The 20,198-nt window shown below is 45.8% G+C and overlaps 2 protein-coding genes across 11 annotated transcripts in view; one reads left to right on the forward strand and one right to left on the reverse strand.

Moving 5' to 3' along the window:
• The window catches only part of LOC114140503 (kalirin-like), a 34,675-nt gene extending 20,195 nt beyond the window's left edge, over positions 1 to 14,480 (reverse strand). For both annotated transcript variants that reach the window (XM_028010435.1, XM_028010434.1), the window contains exons 1-21: positions 14,347 to 14,480; positions 8,088 to 8,162; positions 7,872 to 7,986; positions 7,532 to 7,724; positions 7,141 to 7,364; positions 6,727 to 7,060; positions 6,473 to 6,595; positions 6,199 to 6,390; positions 5,320 to 5,451; positions 5,110 to 5,244; positions 4,932 to 5,024; positions 4,697 to 4,819; positions 4,493 to 4,609; positions 4,242 to 4,316; positions 3,916 to 4,038; positions 3,762 to 3,814; positions 2,415 to 2,562; positions 2,132 to 2,328; positions 1,942 to 2,039; positions 456 to 619; positions 200 to 319 (exon numbers count right to left, since the gene is read on the reverse strand). In XM_028010435.1, coding sequence (XP_027866236.1) covers positions 200 to 319; positions 456 to 619; positions 1,942 to 2,039; positions 2,132 to 2,328; positions 2,415 to 2,562; positions 3,762 to 3,814; positions 3,916 to 4,038; positions 4,242 to 4,316; positions 4,493 to 4,609; positions 4,697 to 4,819; positions 4,932 to 5,024; positions 5,110 to 5,244; positions 5,320 to 5,451; positions 6,199 to 6,390; positions 6,473 to 6,595; positions 6,727 to 7,060; positions 7,141 to 7,364; positions 7,532 to 7,724; positions 7,872 to 7,986; positions 8,088 to 8,162; positions 14,347 to 14,401 — 2,889 coding nt within the window. In that variant the 5' untranslated portion in view covers positions 14,402 to 14,480. The remainder of the gene's footprint in view (positions 1 to 199; positions 320 to 455; positions 620 to 1,941; positions 2,040 to 2,131; positions 2,329 to 2,414; positions 2,563 to 3,761; positions 3,815 to 3,915; positions 4,039 to 4,241; positions 4,317 to 4,492; positions 4,610 to 4,696; positions 4,820 to 4,931; positions 5,025 to 5,109; positions 5,245 to 5,319; positions 5,452 to 6,198; positions 6,391 to 6,472; positions 6,596 to 6,726; positions 7,061 to 7,140; positions 7,365 to 7,531; positions 7,725 to 7,871; positions 7,987 to 8,087; positions 8,163 to 14,346) is intronic.
• iqcb1 (IQ motif containing B1) lies at positions 268 to 20,166 on the forward strand. 9 transcript variants are annotated; one of them, XM_028010612.1, is made up of 16 exons: positions 268 to 328; positions 9,834 to 9,909; positions 16,755 to 16,870; positions 16,942 to 17,110; positions 17,303 to 17,420; positions 17,492 to 17,567; positions 17,645 to 17,744; positions 17,865 to 18,037; positions 18,116 to 18,225; positions 18,384 to 18,502; positions 18,591 to 18,657; positions 18,964 to 19,039; positions 19,108 to 19,259; positions 19,329 to 19,466; positions 19,626 to 19,782; positions 19,856 to 20,166. In XM_028010612.1, the coding sequence occupies exons 3-16, from the start codon at positions 16,768 to 16,770 to the stop codon at positions 20,101 to 20,103; spliced, it is 1,806 nt and encodes a 601-aa protein (XP_027866413.1). In that variant the 5' UTR covers positions 268 to 328; positions 9,834 to 9,909; positions 16,755 to 16,767; the 3' UTR covers positions 20,104 to 20,166. The 9 variants fall into 9 exon arrangements, with proteins under 9 accessions (XP_027866413.1, XP_027866416.1, XP_027866418.1 ...); XM_028010616.1 differs by lacking the exons at positions 268 to 328; positions 9,834 to 9,909 and adding exons at positions 15,909 to 16,396; positions 16,511 to 16,592; XM_028010611.1 differs by lacking the exons at positions 268 to 328; positions 9,834 to 9,909 and adding exons at positions 15,910 to 16,396; positions 16,511 to 16,638.
• The last annotated feature ends 32 nt before the right edge of the window (positions 20,167 to 20,198 follow it).

Below are 20,198 nucleotides of genomic sequence, written 5' to 3' on the forward strand. Positions count from 1 at the left end.
TGGAGCTGGAAAATATTTTAATTTATCCAAAATAAAACATGACAACCAAAACAATAAACTAAACAGAAATAAAAACCACATTGTGACGTCTCTGTTGTCTGAATAGGAATTTATAATTGATCATGCAGTTAATTGATTATTTATTGTGACAGATTTTAGGATTAAATGTTTTATTTCTGGTCGGTGTGTCTGCAGTAACCTCGATGGTCTGTTGGAGGCGCTCATGCTCCCGCTGCAGCTGCTCGGCTTCAGACAGACAGCTGGAGTTCAGCATGCAGGAGGACAGCTTCATCTCCCCCTCAGAGATCCAGCCCAGCACCTGAGAGAGGCACACACACACACACACGCACACACACACACACACACACACACACACACACACACACACACACACACACGCAGGTAGGCAGCAGGAAGTCTGAGTGTGTGTGTGCAGAGGGATGAGTGTGTGTTACCTGTTTGACCTGGCTCTGCAGGTGTCTGAGCTGCAGGTTTTGCTCCAGGTATGTGTGTGTGTGGTCAGCGATCTGCTGCAGTTCCTTCTGTTTGTCCTGCAGGAGGCGCTGCAGCTCCTCCACCTGCGCCATCAGGCCTCCCTCCGCCTCGGACAGCTCCATACCTGCAGCACACGCCGCACCTTAGAAACCACACGCACCAGCTGCCTCATTGTGCATGCACGCACTGATGTGTGTGTCTCCATGGCGAATTCAATACGCCGGTTTCCATGGGGATCAGCTGTGTGCTTCAGAGAGCAGTTTCCATAGCAACCCGTCCCCCTTTCCCCCCTCTCCACCCCTGACATCAGTGTGATGCTGGGCTGGTCGCTGCTGGGGAAAATCTGCTGACGGATTCTTGTGGCTTTCTAGGATTTTATTCTGTTCAGATTGAACCACTAATAATAGAAAGGCTTTGGATTCAAGATGGCCGAAATCTGTTGGACCTTTTTGTCTCGCATCACTGGACTGTTGGACATTAGATGGTCCAAGAAGTGTCAGTGTTTTCTGAAATCAGGGGATCTGAACCTGCTTACGCATCTTACCGATGCCCAACACGGATCATTTCGTTCACTTTACCCGGTTCCGTCATTCCTACAAACACTAACGCACCGATGGAGCTACAAACATTTGATACCAAATCCAGAATCACTCAGGATGTTTGACACCTCACAGTCCAGTAGATTCGGTTCGACTGGGAACCAGAATTGCAACATTTATTTTCTTTTTTTCTGCTCTGAGTCAAACAATCTAAGTTAATTTAAAAACCTGTTCCCCTCCTCGCCTGTGGAGGCGCTGAACCACTGAAGAAGAAACTGAGCACAACTTCCTACTTCACCAAATGGAAACTAGAATGGAGAGGCACCAGATTTTAGCGGTTGGAGGATTTCTCTTTAGTCTTTGGCTAAAGACCAGGAGACATTTCTGCCGCTAGTGCTAAGCTAACATGTTAGCTTTGGTTGTATTTACCCAGAATGCCCTGAGCTGTAGTCCACTTCCTGCCTTTGGAGCGGCCTCCGGTCCTCTTTACGTTTACATATGCATTTGAACCGAACCAGATTTTAATTCACCTGAACTCAGACCGAAGTTTGAAGATGGATCAGAGTTCAGTTATGGATTCACACCTCACCAAACGGACCGGAGGAAATAGGGAAATGGACTGGAGTCAGACTAAACTGGACTGGAGTCAGACTAAACTGGACTGGAGTCGGACTAAACATGGTTCTGGAACTCGTATTAAAACAAGACAGTTCAGAAATCTCTAAATCTCAGTTTTAGTGAAGACTTGGATTACTGTAATGATTGACCTGTTTATCTGAACCCTGTCTTTTGTTATGGTGTACCTCAAGGCTCTGTCATTAGCCTCTTTGTATCTTAGTTTTTTCTGTATGCAGATGACAGTAGATTTTACCTCTTTTCTCATTTTGAAGTAAAACCTGTAACCTACCTGATGCCTGGACCTCTGTGATGTACTGCTGAAGGTCATGACCTTGCTGGATCACCTCATAGATCATATTGTTCATCGCCAGCCTTCGCTCCATGTGCCTGCAGAGCAGTCAGATGATAAATTAAAGCCTGATAAAAAATAATATTTACCATAACTCAGCAAGATGACTGAGCCAATCTGCTCAGCCTACCTGTGGATACGCTGTTGAGCCAAAGTCAGCGACTCAGGTGTGGCCTCTGCCAGGCGAGACTGGCCCAGGGCTAGCTTGTCCTGGGCTAGCTGCTCCGGGTTAGCATCAGCTAGCCGTGGAGACGTTAGCTTCTCAGACGAGAAGTCCTGGGACTGCTTTTGTAGGTCCTGTTTCCAGGCCTCCATTTCCCCAGTTACCTGAAGATCAAATGATGTTAAAGAATCAGGAATATTACAGCAGGAAAAGGTTTCAGTTGGTAGAAAAGTGTAGAACCGGGCGTTACCTCCAGGGTGCACTGCTGCAGTATGCGGAACTGCAGGAAAATGTCCAGTCTGATCTTCTTCTGGTGGAAAAGTTCCTCCAGCTGAGTGTGGGACTCCTCCAACTGCTGCAACACCGACTCCACATGGGCCACCGAGCTGCCCTGGGGCCTAAAACAAGCGCACCTCTTAGTATATACAGCAGAAAAGAAACTAAACCAATTAGGTTGAAAAAATACCACAGAGTATCCAAACCTGGAAGGAAACATAATTTTACTAAATTATACAAAACAAAAATTCTACAAACACAAAAGTCAATGTGAGATGCAAACACAAAAATACAGAATAAATCAAATTAAAATCCAACACATTTATAACCAAGAAAACAGAACAGGTATATATGCATGCTTGTGAAAAAAATCTGCACAGAAAAAGGTTAAATAATTCAAGCAAAGACAGAAATTAAAACAAAATCCCACAGCTTAAAGAAACCTGAAAACATTTATTCATCTGATGCACAAAATCATTTTCAATTCCTTCAACAACAATGAGCCTTTCAGAACCAAATTCTAAATATTATTAAAGAAAAACCAAACAGCATCTACATCACTTAATGTATAAAACATGGCACCAAAATTTCTAATTAAAATAGAAATTCACCACCTGATGATGTTTTCTGCATTTAAATTTATAAAACATCCAAACCAACAAACAAAAGCATTTTTAAGCTAAATTTCACTATGATTGAAACAAAACCGTCTCAGTTTGGTTTGCAAAATTATTTTAAACAGATTTTTCAAACTGTGTTTTCTGTTGTTTTTTTTTTTGTTGTTGTTCGTTGTCTGAAATTAAAAATATATATTTTTTTAAGTCACTTACATTGCGTCTTAATTTTAAGTGAGAAAAAAGGTTTTATTTTTTTCTATTTTTTGATAGAGTGGATGTGTTTCCGTTGCAAATGTTACAAAAATACAATTTTACGGCTTTTATTAAATAAGAAACACAATTATTAGTCATTAAAATCCCGGCAGCGACCATGAGGATTTTACAGAATATGAATTTAACGCGATGTTTGGAGGCCTCTAGTGGAGCCAGCTGGTATTGCAAGTAGAAAAGTGTTTCTATTGCAGTTTTTTTTAAATTAAGGGATTAATTTTATCATTTCAATTTGCACAGTTTTACAGTGAATAGAAGTGCAACTAGTGTACCTAAACGACAACACATGGTATCTTTTCATCACATTCCTGATAAAATCTTAGCCACTCAATCAATCAATCAATCAGCCAATCAATGTTTTAATAATAATCTATAAAGATTATCTGATCTAGAAAACACCCTCTAGATTCTGTATCATTGATGCCATGAATCACCTGAGTTGCAGGATGAGGTCTTCTCCTTCCCGGATGACACTCATCGCAGCTTCCTGCGGGTCAGGGTTAGAGTGTTAGTGCGGGGCAAGGGGTCAAAGGTCAGCAGGGAGTGTTAGGTTGTTATGGAGACGCTGGGGTTGAGGCCACGGCGTACCTGTGTGTTGGCTTGCTGCTGCTGCTGCTGGCTGATCAGAGCCTGCAGCGCCTCCACCGTGTCTGGACACACCAAGAGGTCAGAGGTCAGCTGCTTCTGGAGGCCCTCCATCCACACCGACAGCTGAGGAGCAGAAGAAGAAGAGAGCAGGTCGTTTTAGTTCATTCACTCATCGCCTTTCTGAACCTTAATGTTTGAAAATCTCAGTTGATTTTAAGTTGTATTTGCTTTTTCTTTTTACAAATCTGTTCTGATTATGCGCTTTTACTGCTATGAAATATCATGAACGTTTAGAAACAATGAGTCAGTGTTTCTAGGACTATTACTTCCTTAGTGTGAGTGTAGAAGGACACAGCGAGGTCCAGCAGCAGCTTCCTCTGCTCCACACGCTGGATGAAGGCCTGCAAAGCACCGCACTGATGTCAGAAACCAGCTTTCAGAAACAACCAATATTTAGATGTAATCCAGCAACCCAAGATGTAGAAACAACCCAGCATTTAGACACACCCAGCTCCTCCCAGCATGTAGAAGAAGCTCATTCCCCTGCTCCCTCCAGGACATAGACACCCCCGGCTACCTGCATTCGCAGCTCCAGGTCTCGGGCCGCCTGGTAGATCTCCTCCTCCTCACACTCTCCGGCCTGGGCCAGCTGGTCGGCCGCCTCCAGAAGCTTCTCTGCGTTGGTGTAGGTGTTCTGAAAGACAACCAGAGGTCGGTCAGAGATTGGTCAGAGGTCGGTCCAGCATGACGGAGGATCAGGATCTGGGAATGTTTGGGTCACCTGAGCAACTTGCTGGAAGTCGTCGTGCCGTTTCTGCAGGGCCCGCGCCCGGTGCAGGGACTTCCCCACCCCGGTGTGTTTGTTGAGGAAAACCTCTCCATGCTGCTCCACCCAGTCCAACACCTGACGGAAAATTAGGTGAAAGGAAAATCTGGGCGGTCATTAAAGCAAGTGTTTTCGGCTATGCAAATATTGATTGATTGATTGACGTAAGCGTTGGTGTTGGTGGTCCGACCTGTTTAACGTCTTGCTGGAACACGCAGAGCTGCAGGCGCTGGTGGAGGCGGAGCTTCCTGTGCTGCCAGGCCCCTTCCACATCATGATGACCCTGAGCAGACAGGAGAAAGTCCTGGTCCGTTTTCACGTCTGTCTGCCGTAATCCTGCCCTGACGGCACGTTGCACCGAGCCTCACCTGCATCACCTGGTGCAGAACTCCCATGATGGTGTGCGTGGCCGGGGCGAAGTCTGGCTTGGCTGCCGACTCTTCAGACTCACTGCTGCCGTTACGCTGGAGGACGTCCATTAAGGCCTTTCCACTTTCACTGACCTGCAAACAGACAGGAAGACTTCAGGTTCCTTCATGCAGACACAAAGGTTTTAGTGGGGGACTTCAGGTGAATACCTGCGTGTAGTTGGCAGATATCTCCTCGTTTAGCTCCTGGTGCTTTTTAGTCGCAGCTTCCAGCTCTGCTGTTGCAGTCGGTAAGGGACCATCAGAGCACGTCTTCACCCAACCCTCCACCCGCAGAAGGAACTGGACAGAGAGACAGACACGCCTTAACGTAGACGGGTAAAGGACAATGCTGAGACTTTTTACAGGCTTTCACAGACCTTCTCTTGGACTTTTGGAGACTTTAGTGACATCAAATGAGGACAATGAAACGGGTAAGGTAAAGAATTCATTAATTGTTGTATTGTTGCATAATTTAAATATTTATAGCAAGAAGAAAGATGCAACTCCAAACAGCCATAAGGCCACAAGTTCAGAGAGGACAGGTAGGATTTCTCTCTGAGCATTTATAAAATGTGATTTAGAGCCAGAAACAGAGCCAGGAGCTGAGAAAGAATCCTTCCATTGGACTTTTTTGCTACTTTAGGTCATAATGGTTTATACTGTACTGATATAAAGGTACGCTCTCTGCCCCTTGGTGGAAACATAAAGATAGATTATGCTTTATGCTAGATCAGCAGAGAGCATAAAGCCACAACACGCCTCTACTGGTAGCTCTTCTTAATTTTTTTTCTCCGGAGGTCCATCCTGTTGTAAAAGGTCTGCTCTCAGTCGGTGGAGTTTAAAAAATGGAAAGTAGAAAGAACAAGAGTAATGCAGAGAAGGAAACAGACGAACTTGTGGTTAGTGAGGTCAAATGAGGACGATGAAACGGATAAAGCAAAGAACAGTTCAATGACACTCTGGCAGTCAATGAATTGTGAGGCATTGCTGCGTATAAAACATTACTTCAGTTCATAACAGCTTACTGAGTGTTGGACGTAACCGTACCTGCTCTGCCCCCTGGTGGAAGCCAGTTGCCATGGCAAGCGTGTTGCTGCGCTCCTCCAGGGCGGTCGTCAAGGCCTTCCAGTCTTCCTGTAACCGTGACGACACCATGGTGATGCGCTCCGCTCCGTAGTGGCCGGCCTCGGCGAGTCGTACTGCCACGGTGACCACGCTGTCCACGTTTACGCTCCCGTTCTGTAGAAGCACAGGCGCCGCCATGTTCGTTCAGTCATGAAATTCTCAGCAAGGCGCCAGAGACAGAGACGAACACACTGACCATGCAGTTGGCGGTGAAGTGCTGGTGTTGTGTTTGCAGGTCGACAGCGTGCTGGTGGTTCTGACCGACTTCTGCCACACTCTGCATGAAGAGCTCTTTGCTGTGGGCGATCCACTCCGACATCTGAGACAAGGAGAGGCAGCAGCAACACAGACGGGTCAGACAGCAGCTCTGGATTTGCATATAATGATGCAAAACCTGATTGAACAATAGGAAAAATAATGCAAAGCTTTCTTGCTGGGTCATGACCTCACCTTGGTGGCGTCCTGCTCAAACAGGTGCAGCTGGAGACCCTGGTCTAGGTGCAGCTTTTTGTCATTCCAGCTCTGGAGCAGGTGGGTGCGACCTGCCTGCAGCCGGTCCAGCAGAGAGGAAACCTTTGGGGCTACACTCTGGAAATCGGCCCCCCCTGATAGCCAGGTGCCGCCGCCTCCGCCTCCTCCACCTCCGCCCCCGCCCTCAGTGGAGCCATCACCATGTGAGGGGCCCAGGCGCATTCGCTGAAGCAAGCTCTTCCCCTCTCTGTCGAGGGCGTCCACTGGTGCGGTGGCGATCGTGTTCCGGAGACGACTGTGTTCCTCTAGAAGTCTAATGATGAGAATACCCTAAAGTTACCGTTCAGGTCGACCCTGAATGACCCTGACCTATGAAACATCCTAAGTACTCACTTGCGGGCCTCGTCCACGTCTTTCGGCTCTGGTATGCGGTTCAAGCCGGCCTCCAGCTGTTCCAACTGAGCCAGAAGTTGCGTTGCAGCTCCAGAGAACTCTTCAAGTCCCAGACGAAGCTCAGTCCACTCCACATGATCGTACTCCAAAGAGCCGCCGAGGTCCGCCGTGAGCTGGGAGGGATCGATGAGCCGGGAGAGTCCTTCGACTGACACCAGGCTGGTCTGGGGACAGAGACGGGTTACTGCCTCGATGCAGGACACTCTGGAAACCTTAACAGCTTGAACATAAGGGAGCGGCACTTGAAGATGTTTCCTCTTTCTTTTAAGTTGCAACATCTTCCAGTTGGCCTTAAGTCAAGAACCCACGATTGAAGAACAGCTGGCGGTACCTCAAAGCTAAACTTGGCGCTGCCCAGGTTGGTCTTGTGTTTCTGCCAGAAGGTGTCGGGTTTGATGAGCAGTGCTGTGTGGATGTTGGAGGAAAACGACTCCTGTAGCGTCCTGAGCACTGGCTTCACGCTGTCCCACTTACTGCCGCGCATGTCCACCACAACGGTGAAGCCACGAGCTCGAACGTCCTCACTGAGGGAAACACAGAGCGGCAATGAAACCAACGTCTCTTCCTTCAACAAACTGCTGACAAAACTAAAGACAGAGCATTTAATGTCTGAATAAAACATTAAAGCCGATCCTTATCAGTCTAAGCAGTAAAGATATTCAGAGTTGTACCTGGGAACTGTTGACAGATAGGTGACCAGTCGGCTGAGATCTTCCTGTTTTATTCGATCGTGATTGGTCCTTGCTGGAAAGGTAAGAATTGGTCCGCCTCGTTTGTCTCTTCCACCTGGAAATCACATACAACCGTGACTTCAACACTCTTCCAAATAAAACCAGCAGGACCAGAATTAAACCAGTAGGACCAGAATAAAACCAGTACTGTTTTACCTGATACAAAGGCCACTTTCTCTCTGAGCACCGTCAGGACATCCACGGCCCGAACAGTCTCTGCTTTACCAGAACCTGGAAGACAAACATCAACGTCTTTAGCTTGTGTTTGGTGTCCAGTCTGTGTCCTCCAACCCAACAGACATTTTTTATTCCCCCAGAAATCCACCTAAAACATCCAAAGCAGATTCAATCCTACCGACGTTCAGGCAGGAGCTGGCTCTCATTAAGCACCTTTTGCATCAAATTATTAGACAGTTAATCCATAAATTATCAAATATTGTATAAATTAAACTTAAGTGGTTAGAAGAATGTGACATTATTCACTGAAAACTAGTTGAGTAGTTGCTTTAATTGGGCTTTTTGGAGCAATAAATTTCTAATCAATGAAACAAATAATTTCAACAGAATGAAGGAGTGTGAGAACAGTTTACAAGTCAGGATTTAACTTGGCAAATTCACAGGTTTAGAGTTGGTGTTAAAACCTTAATAAGCTGATTTTATGGTTTTGATGGTTTAGAGACAATGTAACCAGGATCCCCAGAAAGAAACACGAGTGTGTGTGTGTGTGTGTGTTCAGACATGCCTCCCATATGCGTCAGATCATCCCGCTCAGCAGGAGGAAGCTAATCCAACACTCGCACACTGAGGGCATTAAACGCCTCACATTAGCAGCCCAACAGGCAGAGATAACCCTGAGAGAGAGAAACGTCTCTGGCTCTCCACCGCCGTCCTGCTCCGTCTCCTCCACACCCAACGGGCTTTCATCTCACACACCAAAAACACCCAGCAACTACAGCAGAGACGACCTTGGGATACAAGAATGTTTGATGTCTGCGTGAAATAAAGAGAGGATGTTTTCTAACAAGGAGAGGATAGCTGTACGCTTCTGCTTCCTCATGCAGAATGTTTCCAATCGTTGGGTTTTTTAATCTTCAGATGAACTTCTTTACATCCAGTGAACAGAGAACTAAGGAGTGAATGTTCTACTGGGAACCTTTAAGATTTTATTAATGACGTAAACTGAGGCCGTCTGCTGATTGGATTTAGTCAACTCATTTCATCTGATCATCTTCCTGATTGATGACAATGAATATTACATCCTAGGATCAATAAGTTTGACAATTGAGCAAAGTGGAACATGTTTTCATGTTTTTATTTTAACCACTTTTGTCAGTTTCTCTCTACGTCGCCCCCTAGTGACAGCTGCAGATACATCTGCTGAAAACTTCACTAACGATGACGATCACACTCTTTTCTTTCTGCCTCTAAGAATAATCAGATCAGAAGTTGGCCTGTTGTTGTTCAGCGACATTTTAGACTTGGGATTCAAACCTTTGTGGTTTTAGTGTTGCTGCGAAGTCGATTGGAGTTCAACTCCAACCATCTTCCACTGATGCTACTGGTTTATGAATTTTCTCCACGCCATCCTGGGAACAGCTAATATATTCTGGTCCTGTCGTCTATTTTACATCTGGATGAAACTGGAATAACTCCAGAATTCACCATTTATAATAAACAAACCTCTTTTCCTACTTAAGACGCCTTTTCTTTCCCCTCAGGCCTTTTCTGAAGCCTACGATGGTTTTGATGTCTTTATGCAGTTATATTTACTCTGTTTCAGATGGATGTATCTTTGAGTCTTTAATCTTTACCTAACAGCAGGCTTCTCTGTTTGCCAACCTACAGACTGATATTTCTATCAAAAGAAAGAGGAAACTTCACTAACGTCTCCCTGGTTTCCAGATGACTACTGGTGATGTGGGGATGCAAAGTGGGAAACGTTTCTGCTTCAGCGATTTGGGAAAAATCCTGAGTGAAGGTATTGAATATTCTGTTTCTCTCTGAGCCGTTTTGCTCCAGCAAAAGCAATAATAAGAATTATGCATAAAGAGACGACACCAGAAAAAACACAGCAGAAAGGCAGTTATATTCCTTAAAAGTTTTATAGTTTAGATCAGATGTTTCCATTGAACTACAGCCATAAACCGGCCAAGTTTGGGATTTTAATAATTTATCAGAACTTTTCCAGATCAGAATCACTGGGTAACAAAAACTAAAAACAGTTTCCCATGACTGATTTTAGTCGCTCAGCTTTAAAATTATTAAGTTTTGTAGCCAACAGCATCTTCTGGTATCATTCTTCAAGGCAGAGTTTATTTAGGCTGATAGTCCGGTAGATTTGGTTCTGATCAAACTTCATCATCTGCTCCACCTCCAGCTGCTCTCTTTCTCTCTGCTCTGAGTCAAACTAACCTGTTCCCCTCCTGGCCTGTGGGGGCACTGCACCAAGAACCACTGAAAGAAACACAAAAACCTCTGAAGACGCTGAGTTCAACTTCCTTCTTCACCAGATGGAAACAAGATGGAGGCGTCAGATTTTAGTGGTCATTTGAACTTAGCTAAAGACTGCGAGATATTTCTCCCGCTAGCGGTAGGCTAATGCATTTGTTTTGGTTGTATTTACCCAGAATGCTCTGCGCAATAGCCCACTTCCTGTTTTTTGGGCTGTCTCAAGCTCGCTTGGCGTTCACACTTGAACTGCACCAGAGTTCAGTTCAGCCAAACTGACTGAGGTTTGGAGACGGACCAGAGTTCGATTTAACATTCACACCGCACCAACCGGACTGGGCTTTCGAGACAAACGGACTGGAGTTGGACTGAAGCGTTTAAAAGTTAGTTTTTTTATCGGCTCCTAGACGTATTCCACACATCTTCAGTATGACTGAGCCTGTAGCTTATCAAACCACCGGTTTGTGGGTCGAACACTGAAAAGCGGATGCAAAAAGGAAGGAGCGCTCCCTCTAATCATCCTGTTGATCATCAACTTCGCTGTTGATTTCAACAGCGAAGTGGCTGAATGTTGGACCCAGTTGGGAGTCCAAGCGGCTCGGTTCCTGAGGCAGAGTTCTGCCTCAGGAAGAGTTCGGTGTGAAGTCTGTTAGCATAAACCAACAAAGGGAATCTTTAGATTTGCCTCTGATCATCTCCATAATCAAGCGTTGTGCTGGTGGAAACTCATCAGGCTCCAGCTGAGCTGCAGTGATTACAGAAACTCAGAACCTTTTTACACGTTTCACAGACCGAGCTGGAAATGGGCTGAGTTCATTCTTCACAAGGGAGCAAATTGAACCGTGATGGGCTTCGATCTGCTCTAAAAGAAATCCAAACGGTCTGAGTCCATTTTTCAATCACGTTTTCCACCAATCGATTAGTGAAATCATATCTATGAGCCGATTCTCTCCAGTCCAGGGAGGCGTGGCTGGAAATCAGATGAAAGTCGCAGAAACATGGAGATAATTTGTTTGATCTAAACTTCATTCCAGCTGCTAACAGAGCAGAAAGCAACAGGCAGCGGAGAGAGCGAACCGTGGCAGAGGCAGCTGCCACAGCTTCACTGGTGGATTGGATGATTAATATGAAGAAGCTCATTCTGAACAAACAAAACAACAGAAACAAGAATACATACATATACGTTGGTGACAGCGAATCCGTGTCAGCTTTAGACAATTTTTAATTGATTTGTTTAAAATAAACTTATTCATATTCAATCTGCCACAAAAGCTGTCATATGTCACAGAATCCATGTCACCTGCCACTGAATCAGTTTTATGAATTTCTAAATTAAATTATATTGTTTGACTTGTTCAAAATAAACTTATGTTCTGTCCAATCTGCCGTAAAAGCGTGGCAGCTGCCACAGAATCAGTGGCGACTTTATGAATTTTTAAAATCAAATTTCAATTTACTCCCTCTAAATAAACGTATATATTAATTTTCCCACAGAAGCCGTGGCAGCTGCCACCAGAAGTGCCACTGCAGCTGCCACTGCCGTGTCTTGAGTTTTCTGTTGGTGTTAGCATGGAGCAGAAGCTAATGACTGAGTGGTGGGCGTTTGTAATCTGCTGGGTGCTAACATGCCTGGCGCCGGCGTGTTCTGTCAGGAAGTGGATTGATCCCTAATCAGCTGCCAATCAGGGGGATTTCCAGTCGGACCCCCTCCTCTGTGAGTCGGCGCTCGGCCCAGAATAGAAGCAGATGAAAAAGCCTTTGGAGGAACTTGCTGTCAGTCTGTCAGGACTCATCAACTGATGATTACGCAACAGCAGCTAATGACTGCGTTCCAGCCTGAAATGTCGGGCCGGAGGGTCTGAAGACTCACTCTGCCTCCGAGAGGCCGGAACCCGACCCAGAACCCGACCCGGAGCCCGACCCGAGCCGCAGGGCCCTCCATGACCTCACTGTGTCTCTCTGGCATTTCTCCGCCGCCATTTGGATAATTACCATCAACGCTGAACACGCTACAATTCAGCAACACATTAAATCAGTTTTACTACTCAAAACCCCGTTGCCATGGAGATTTACTGTTTAGAAATCCACCAAAATAATATAGCAGCAGAACAGATCCGACCAACACCAGAGGAGGCAGAGAACCCAAAGTTATGACAAAGTAAGAGCAGAACCACTTCAACAAGAGCAGAGATAAAATTAGTCAAGCAAAAAGTGCAGCGTGTAAAAATACTCCTAAAAGAAACTTTTTTCAAAGTCACTCGAGTAAATGTAACAAACTCTGATTAATACAATGCTTTCTTCAAAATAAAAGCATATTGGGTAGATTGACCCAAAATATCGATAGCATTGATACCAATCCGTATCAGATTTCTTCTTGCAATTTTATTTTTTTATATTGGAGTTTCTCAAATTTACAAATCTGATTTCTCTTCCTAAAGAGAAATGAAATGTTCTGACTCGTTTGGATCTCCTGTAGCAGTCTGTGTCACAGCGAATTTGAAAAAGCCTCTATAGATTTCACCATGAAGCATTAGAGAATAAACATCGTTGTTAAACCTTATTAGCATTTTGATTACTAATATTTTATAATTAATTATTGTCTTTTTATTTCTGCTTTATTTGTTTTTTGTTGTTTAATCTTGGATTAAACAACAAATTGGATTTTTGAAATATGTTTCTGTTTCAAAGTTAATTGTTAAAATCAAAGTTTATTTTTTTAAGCGTTAACTTGAAAGTCCCCCAGCATGATGCTGCCACCACCGAGCTCCATCATTCAGGTTTTCTGTCTCCAACGTGACTAACAGTAACTAAAATTTATTTAAGAAGCAAAATTCTAAATATGAGACATAAAAACATCATTAATCATTTTATTGTTTTATTTGTAAAGTCGTTAATAAATGATTTCTCCCAGTTACCTGCCGCTGAAATCCCATTAAACTCTCTGGGTTTGATCTGAATTGTAATGGGATCAAATATTCATAATTATAACAACCGTCTGTTCAGGTTTTCACCTCAGTTATCATCTAATCTGTTCAATCCTAATCCATCTGGATTAACAAAGACCCACTGCAGACATTTTTCCTCATTTGGCTCTTAGTTTCTGCAGAAATCCTTCATCAGATTCAGGTTTTCTATGAGTTTCAGCCAAACTTCTGCATAAAGGAGACGTCAGCAGGACCCAGCATGGAGACCCTGGAGGCCCTTCAGAACCAAATTTGGGTCAGCAGGGTCCATCAGAACCCTTCAAGATAAATGTTTGGGTCCCTGGTGACCCTTCAGGACTGAGTTTGGGTCCCTGGTGACCCTTCAGGACTGAGTTTGGGTCCCTGGTGGCCCTTCAGGACCTTTTATGACCAGATTTGGGGCCTTGGCGGCCCCTCAGGTCTCTTTAGGGAAAAATTTGGGGTCCTGATGGTCCTTCAGGATTGACTTTGGGGCAAAAAGGCCCATCACAACCAGATTTGGGGCCTTGGTGGCCCCTCAGAACCTTTCAGGGCCAATCTAAGACCAAATTTGGGGCCCTGAAGGCCCTTCAAGGCAGAATTTGGGTCCCTGGTTGCCCCTCAGGTCCCTTGAGTACCAGATTTGGGCCCCTCAGAATCCTCCAGGGACCCTCAGTTTGTCTCCGGGCCCCTGGAGCTGCTATCGGCCCCTCAGGTTCTCCACAGATGTGAACACACTCCACATTACATCACACACACCAGCTCCAAGGGCCAGCAGGCCTTCCCACAATCCTCCTTGGTCGGACCCTCCACCCCCAACTCACGCTCACAGCGCGCGCTTGCATATGCGCGTGCACGCGCCTCAATGCTGCTGGAGAGGGATGCACACACACACACTCACACACACACACACTCACACACACAGACGGTCCGTCAATGGGCGGATGTTGGAGCATCATGGCGACAGCAGCTCCCTCTCACACACTCACACACGCACGCGCCTCGCGCACGCGCTCACACCCCACCTGCCGTCGCCAGGCCGTCCTGGCCCGCTTCTCCTCCTCCCTCAGCCGGATTCATCCTCCTCTTCCTCCTCCTCCTCTTCCTCCTCCGTTATTAGCCGTCGCTCGGTCGGTCCGCTCCGCCTCCCTGCTACCCGTCCATCCCCGCAGCCTCACATCAGATCGGGTCGGTACCAGCCGCGGGCTCCGGTGCTCGCTCGGTGGGATGCGTTCCTCTCCTCCCGGTACCGATCGGACCGTCAGTGCTGCATCCTGCTCGGCTCAGCCTCGACCGTCCGTCCTGCTCCTCTTCCTCCTCCTCCTCCTCCTCCGCCGCTGCTGCTGCGCTTACGTTACCGTGATCCCGCGCGGCATCGCATCACATCACGTCACCGTTACCGGGACCGTTACTGGTGCCGTTACTGGTACCGTGGAGCCCACGCAGGCCGGGTATCCCCTCTCAGTGTCTCCTGCGGCCGCTCGGTGTGTGTTTCAGCACGCAGGCGCACTGGAGACAGAGAGGCGCTGTGCACGAGAGCTGCAGCATCTGCTGCACCGACACACACACACCCTCACACACACACCGCCTCCACCCGTTACTACAACGTTACCGGTGCTGCCGGTACCGTTACTATCAACATGAGGACCATCAGGATTTATATAATATAATATAATATAATTAGTATAATACAAAAATATATAATATAGTAAAATATAGTATGTTAGTATAATATGGTATATATTTTTTATTTAATAGCGTTTATTAATTTTTAAATTGGAAGTTATTGATCAACTCCTAATCCAGGCTATAGATTATTGACAGCCCGTGATTTTTTGGGTGATTCATAATTTCTCTGATAATGTCTGATGACTCAGTTGAATTATTTTCATGAATAATAATAAATAAATCATAAAGTCAGCTACAATAACCAGCATCTGTATCTGAGGCAGGAGTTCTGATCAGAGGAAATGTTCTCCATGTTCTCAGCTGGAGCAGCAGCGCCACCTGCAGGAAGACAGTGGGAATGACATTTAGATGAGTTATGTTTTATTATACTTCTATTGTCATTGCTGGATATTTAGTTATTCTACAAGCATCTTACACATTCATATATTTACATTTGTATTATTATTTAGCTAAATAGTTGTTTTATCCTACATAGTTGTATTCATAAACAGCATAAAATATTTGTTTTCACAAAAAACATTCCTATTTTAAATATTTGTTTTGCCTTTTGACATTTTATGAAAATGGTTAGATCTGACAATTAACATAAAGTAAAAATAAATAACATGCTAATTAAATGGATAATATGAATAACATTATAAATGAAATTTTACATTTATCATTTGCTTATAAATGTTTATTAGAGGTTAATATTTCCAGACACTAGAAGACAACATTAAACTGATTTCCACTTTTATTATGATTTTGGTTTAAATCGGCTTCTATAAAATATATTTAACATTTACAATTACAAAGCTAAAGAATGGAATAAATTCAATGCAAACATGGAAAAAGTTTATTATTAATAATAAATTAATCAGCCTTCTATTATAACAGGACAAAACAAAAGAAAAAAATGACCTAAATAAATAAAGAAAGGCTTAATCATCATCACATCAGTTTGATTCTGCTTCAGAAACTAAATAACAGATAAAAGCAGCTGCAGTGAATCAATATTTATCTACAATAAAAGTTCAGAATAAAATATTAGGCAAAACTTTTATTATATTGGTTGTATCGAGCAGAGATCGACTGTTAAGTTGAGTTTCAGCAACAGCTGCGCTAAATTTTGAAATTTTGTTGATTTTATTATTTATGATAACTTTAAAGATCAACATTTAAAAGATCAATATTTAAAAATAGTAAATAATGTGTCAAATAATACCGGTTCTTGTTCTCTCTTTTTTTCTGTTGTATAAATTTTCTGTTAAAGAGGTTATGATAATAATTTTGTCAATTGCTAATAAAGTTTTTTTTGAAAGCTCTGCTGTCGCGTACTCGTGACGTCAGGTTACCCTGGAAACAAGCGTCGCCGGCTCTATCGGAGAGCTAGCTGCTAGTAGTTAGGTGACGTTTACAGTACAGCAGAGTTTATCATAATGTAAGAGGCATAAAAATGACTCAAAAGGTAGTTTTGATGTTGAACTGATGTCAAGAAATATGAACTAAATCTTTATTTAGAAGAAAAGTGGCGAAGAAAGCAGAGCTGCTAACGCTAGCAGGTGTTTGAGAGAAACCCGTCACCTTCCAGAAACGTGTCCAGGTCGGTCCAGCTTGGATATTTGAGGCTCCACAGGGAGCAGGACCTGGTAAACCTTTGTTAGTTTCTCTTTAATTCACTTTAAGCAAGTGAGAGGAATGAAATCTGATGTAATCTGTCATTGAATCAAAATTAGCCAGATAAATTTCCCTGAATCTGTTTCAGGTTGGTGGAGCTGATGGAGGAAGAAGAGGCTGTGATGTCAGAGCTGAGGAGGCAGCTGGAGGATGAAGGTCTGAGCCCAGAGGAGCAGATGATCCTCCTGAATGAAGCCCTGAACAGTGAGTGTGCTGCTGAGGAGGACGGGGTCAGAGGTCAGCATGGTTCTGATTTCATCCCGTTTTTGCCCCAGAGGTTCTGAACTTTGCTGCGGTGCAGACAGACAGCGGAGCACTGACTCGGGTCAAGACTCGGTTCTACCACAGCGGGGTTCTGAGTCACTGTGTCCGGGTTCTGTCTCTGAGCCCCAGCAGGCTGAGGGGGATCTGGGCCTCTGCTGCCACGCTGGCCCACCTGACCAGGTGAACGTCCACCTTTACATCATCATTAAATGCTTTAGTAAGGAAATATGGACACCATTCAAGTTATTTGGAAAATATATTTTCTTTTTACATGCGACATGTTTTAAATGATGCTTGTTAGAAGCTTTAGCAGCTGTTTTAATCGATTATTAGTTATTTTATTTAGTCTGATATTCTAAAACTGTGATCCAGCTCCTGCTGCGTGGGGGCGGAGCCAGGCAGCCGCTCCGAGGCTTTTCATAGGCTGTTCCTGCCGTCAGTGGTGGACGTTCTGCTGTCATTGGCCGGTCAGCTGATGAGCCGTTCAGAGGTGAGGAGGAGGAGCAACAGGTGTGATAAAGAGCAGCGATGAAGAGCAGTAACTCCTGTGGTCTGTCTCAGGCTCCGCCCCTCCTCAGGACAGTGATGGACGCCGTGGGCTGGCTGCTCTCTGCTCACCCCCACCTCACGGCTCAGGGTCCGCTCACCTCATCCGCCCTAGAAAGTAGTCCCCGACACCCGCAGCTTCTTCACAAACAAACTTTGTCTCTGCAGTGCTAAGCTCCGCCCACTACGAGCAGATCCAGATGAGTGATGATGTCACCGTGTCTCTGCTCTGCATCCAGATGTGGACTCAAACCTGTACAGTCAACAGGTAGCGCTCAGAAACACATCACACCACTTCCTGTTTACCTGAGTTAATGAGACTTTAAGCCTGAAGTTGATAAAATAATCCTGGTAAAAATGTTTCAACCTTAATGTGGTGAAACTGCAGAGACTTCCTGTCCCAGCTGAACGACGAATCAGCTCTGCTGCTGCTCAACGACGCCGTCGCCCAATTGGCTCTCAGCTCGGACGCCGCTGTGGGCGGAGCCTCCATCAGGCTAATGCTCTTGATGGCCAATCAGCTGGGACTCCGCCTGCGCTCTCTCCTGTTCAACTTTAAAGGTCAGAGGTCGGACAGCAGGATGTGAGACTGTGTTATCACATATTGGGGAGGTCAGAGGTCATTCGATGTGTCTGCAGGTCTCGACAGCCTGCTGGAGAAAGACTGGAGGGGGCGGGGCTTTGAACAGGAAGTGGATCAGCTGATCGCAGTCATCCGGCAGGAAGAAGCCGCCAGCCATCAGTCAGAGGTTCATCTGATAAATCAGTAATAATAATCAATAAATTGATCACTAAATTATACATTTAGTTCCTGTCATTTAAATCGGAATAAAGCAACATTATGCAAATTTTTATATGATTGAGCAAATTTAACCAAACGTTCTCAATAAATTGTGTGTGTGTGAAGGAGAGCAGTGAGCGCGTGCGGGCGGCGTGTGTGATCCAGGCGGCGTGGCGTTCGGTTCTGACCCGGCGCAGAGTGAAGAATCTCAGCAGAGCCGTGAGTGCGCTGCAGCGTAGATACAGGTACTGATCAGGATCTGATCAGATCGACATCAGAGCGACGCGCCTCCTCATCACATGTTTAACGTTTTTACCGCCATGTTGGCCTCAGGGCACGGCGCAGGCGTCTGCAGCAGCAGGAGGCGGCGCAGCAGTGGGAGGAGCAGCTACACTACCAGGTCAGTGCTGCAGCTGAAGGTCTGTGTGTTCAGTGTTCAATTTCTAGGCACCACAGATCTGGAATAAACTTCCAGAAAACTACAAAAGAGCCGAAAAGAGTTCCTTTAACCCAAGATGAAAAACTAACTAATAGATCAACTTTATGTAATTTATTAAACTCACATTTTGAAAGAATAATGTTTTTTATAACAGTCCAGGTTCCTCCGTTTAATCCAGCAAATGTAAAATTATTTATATGTTATAGATACAAAATAAAAATCAAATATATTTCAGTGTTTAGTTTTTCCTGATGAACGCTCCTGCAGGTGTGTGTGCGGCGGCAGCAGGCGAGGCGGCGCCTGCATCAGAAGCAGAGGGAGCTGCTCCAGCTGCTTCCTGCAGGTAAGCCCCGCCCCCTCGCCTTCCTCTGCTCTGATTGGAGCAGCAGCTTCTGACCTTAGTGTCTCCAGACCAGGTGCGTCCGTACCTGGAGGAGTGCGAGCACCGAGCCGCCGTGGTGATCCAGAGCGCATGGAGAGGCTTCAGAGACAGACGTCGCTACAGCGACGCTCTGAGGGACTCGGCGAGGCGGCAGCGCGCCGCCAGGACGCTACAGAGAGCCGTAAGACACAAACACGATGATGTCATCTCACCTGTCCAGCTGCTGATGAAACGCCGTCTGCTCCTCCAGGGCCGTCGGCTTCTGGAGAAACGACCCGCAGCTCAGGCTCCGCCCCCAACACCGCTCTGGATTGGTCAGGAGGGTTTGACGGACAGCCGGCGGGCGGAGCTGAAGCAGCAGGTGGAGGAGTACATCCAGGAACACAGGGTGAGGTTGACTTTCTTTCTACAAGCAGGACGTCCACATTTATTGATTAATAATACAAAATCTTTGCAGACAAAGAAACTTGTACTTTAGGTTGAAAGTTAAATTTGGCCTTAATCAAACCTCAACGTATCAGTGTTTCTAACGTGTGTGTGTGTGCAGTCGACACGCGTGTCTGTGGAGGCGTGTGCTGCACTGCATGAGGAGGTGCAGCAGCTGCTGCAGGCAGAGCTGCAGGGTGGAGCTCAGCGCAGGAGGGAGGAGCAGCAGGTGGAGGCTCTGCTGGCGCAAACACACACACACCTGGAGCTGCTGCGAGGTCTGACACACACACACGCGAGCACACACACATACACACAGAGGATCGATAATCAGCTGCATCACCCCTACAGATGCCCCGCCCCTTTCGGTTGTCACGGCGACGCAGGCGGAGTCATTCCTGAGCCCGTCAGCATCCATCGCGGTTCGCGGGCGCAACGCCCACAATGCCGTGCTGCAGGCGAGCCGGCTGCCCTGGTGGCGGACGCTGGGAGACACGAACACGGGGGCGGAGTCAGGCCCCGCCCACCTGCCGGAGCTGGAGGCGGAGCTTGGAGGACTGTTTATCGGAGGCCTGGCGGTGGACGGCGTGAAGCTGTAGCAGCAGGATGTGAAATATGTGAAGTTTGTTTTTGTCTCTAATAAAACATGTAAGTTTATCAGAGCACAGCGCCTCCTGCTGTCTGTGTGTGGAAA

This window comes from Xiphophorus couchianus, chromosome 24, assembly GCF_001444195.1.
Source record: "Xiphophorus couchianus chromosome 24, X_couchianus-1.0, whole genome shotgun sequence".
In the NCBI taxonomy this organism is placed as follows: Eukaryota; Metazoa; Chordata; class Actinopteri; order Cyprinodontiformes; family Poeciliidae; genus Xiphophorus; species Xiphophorus couchianus.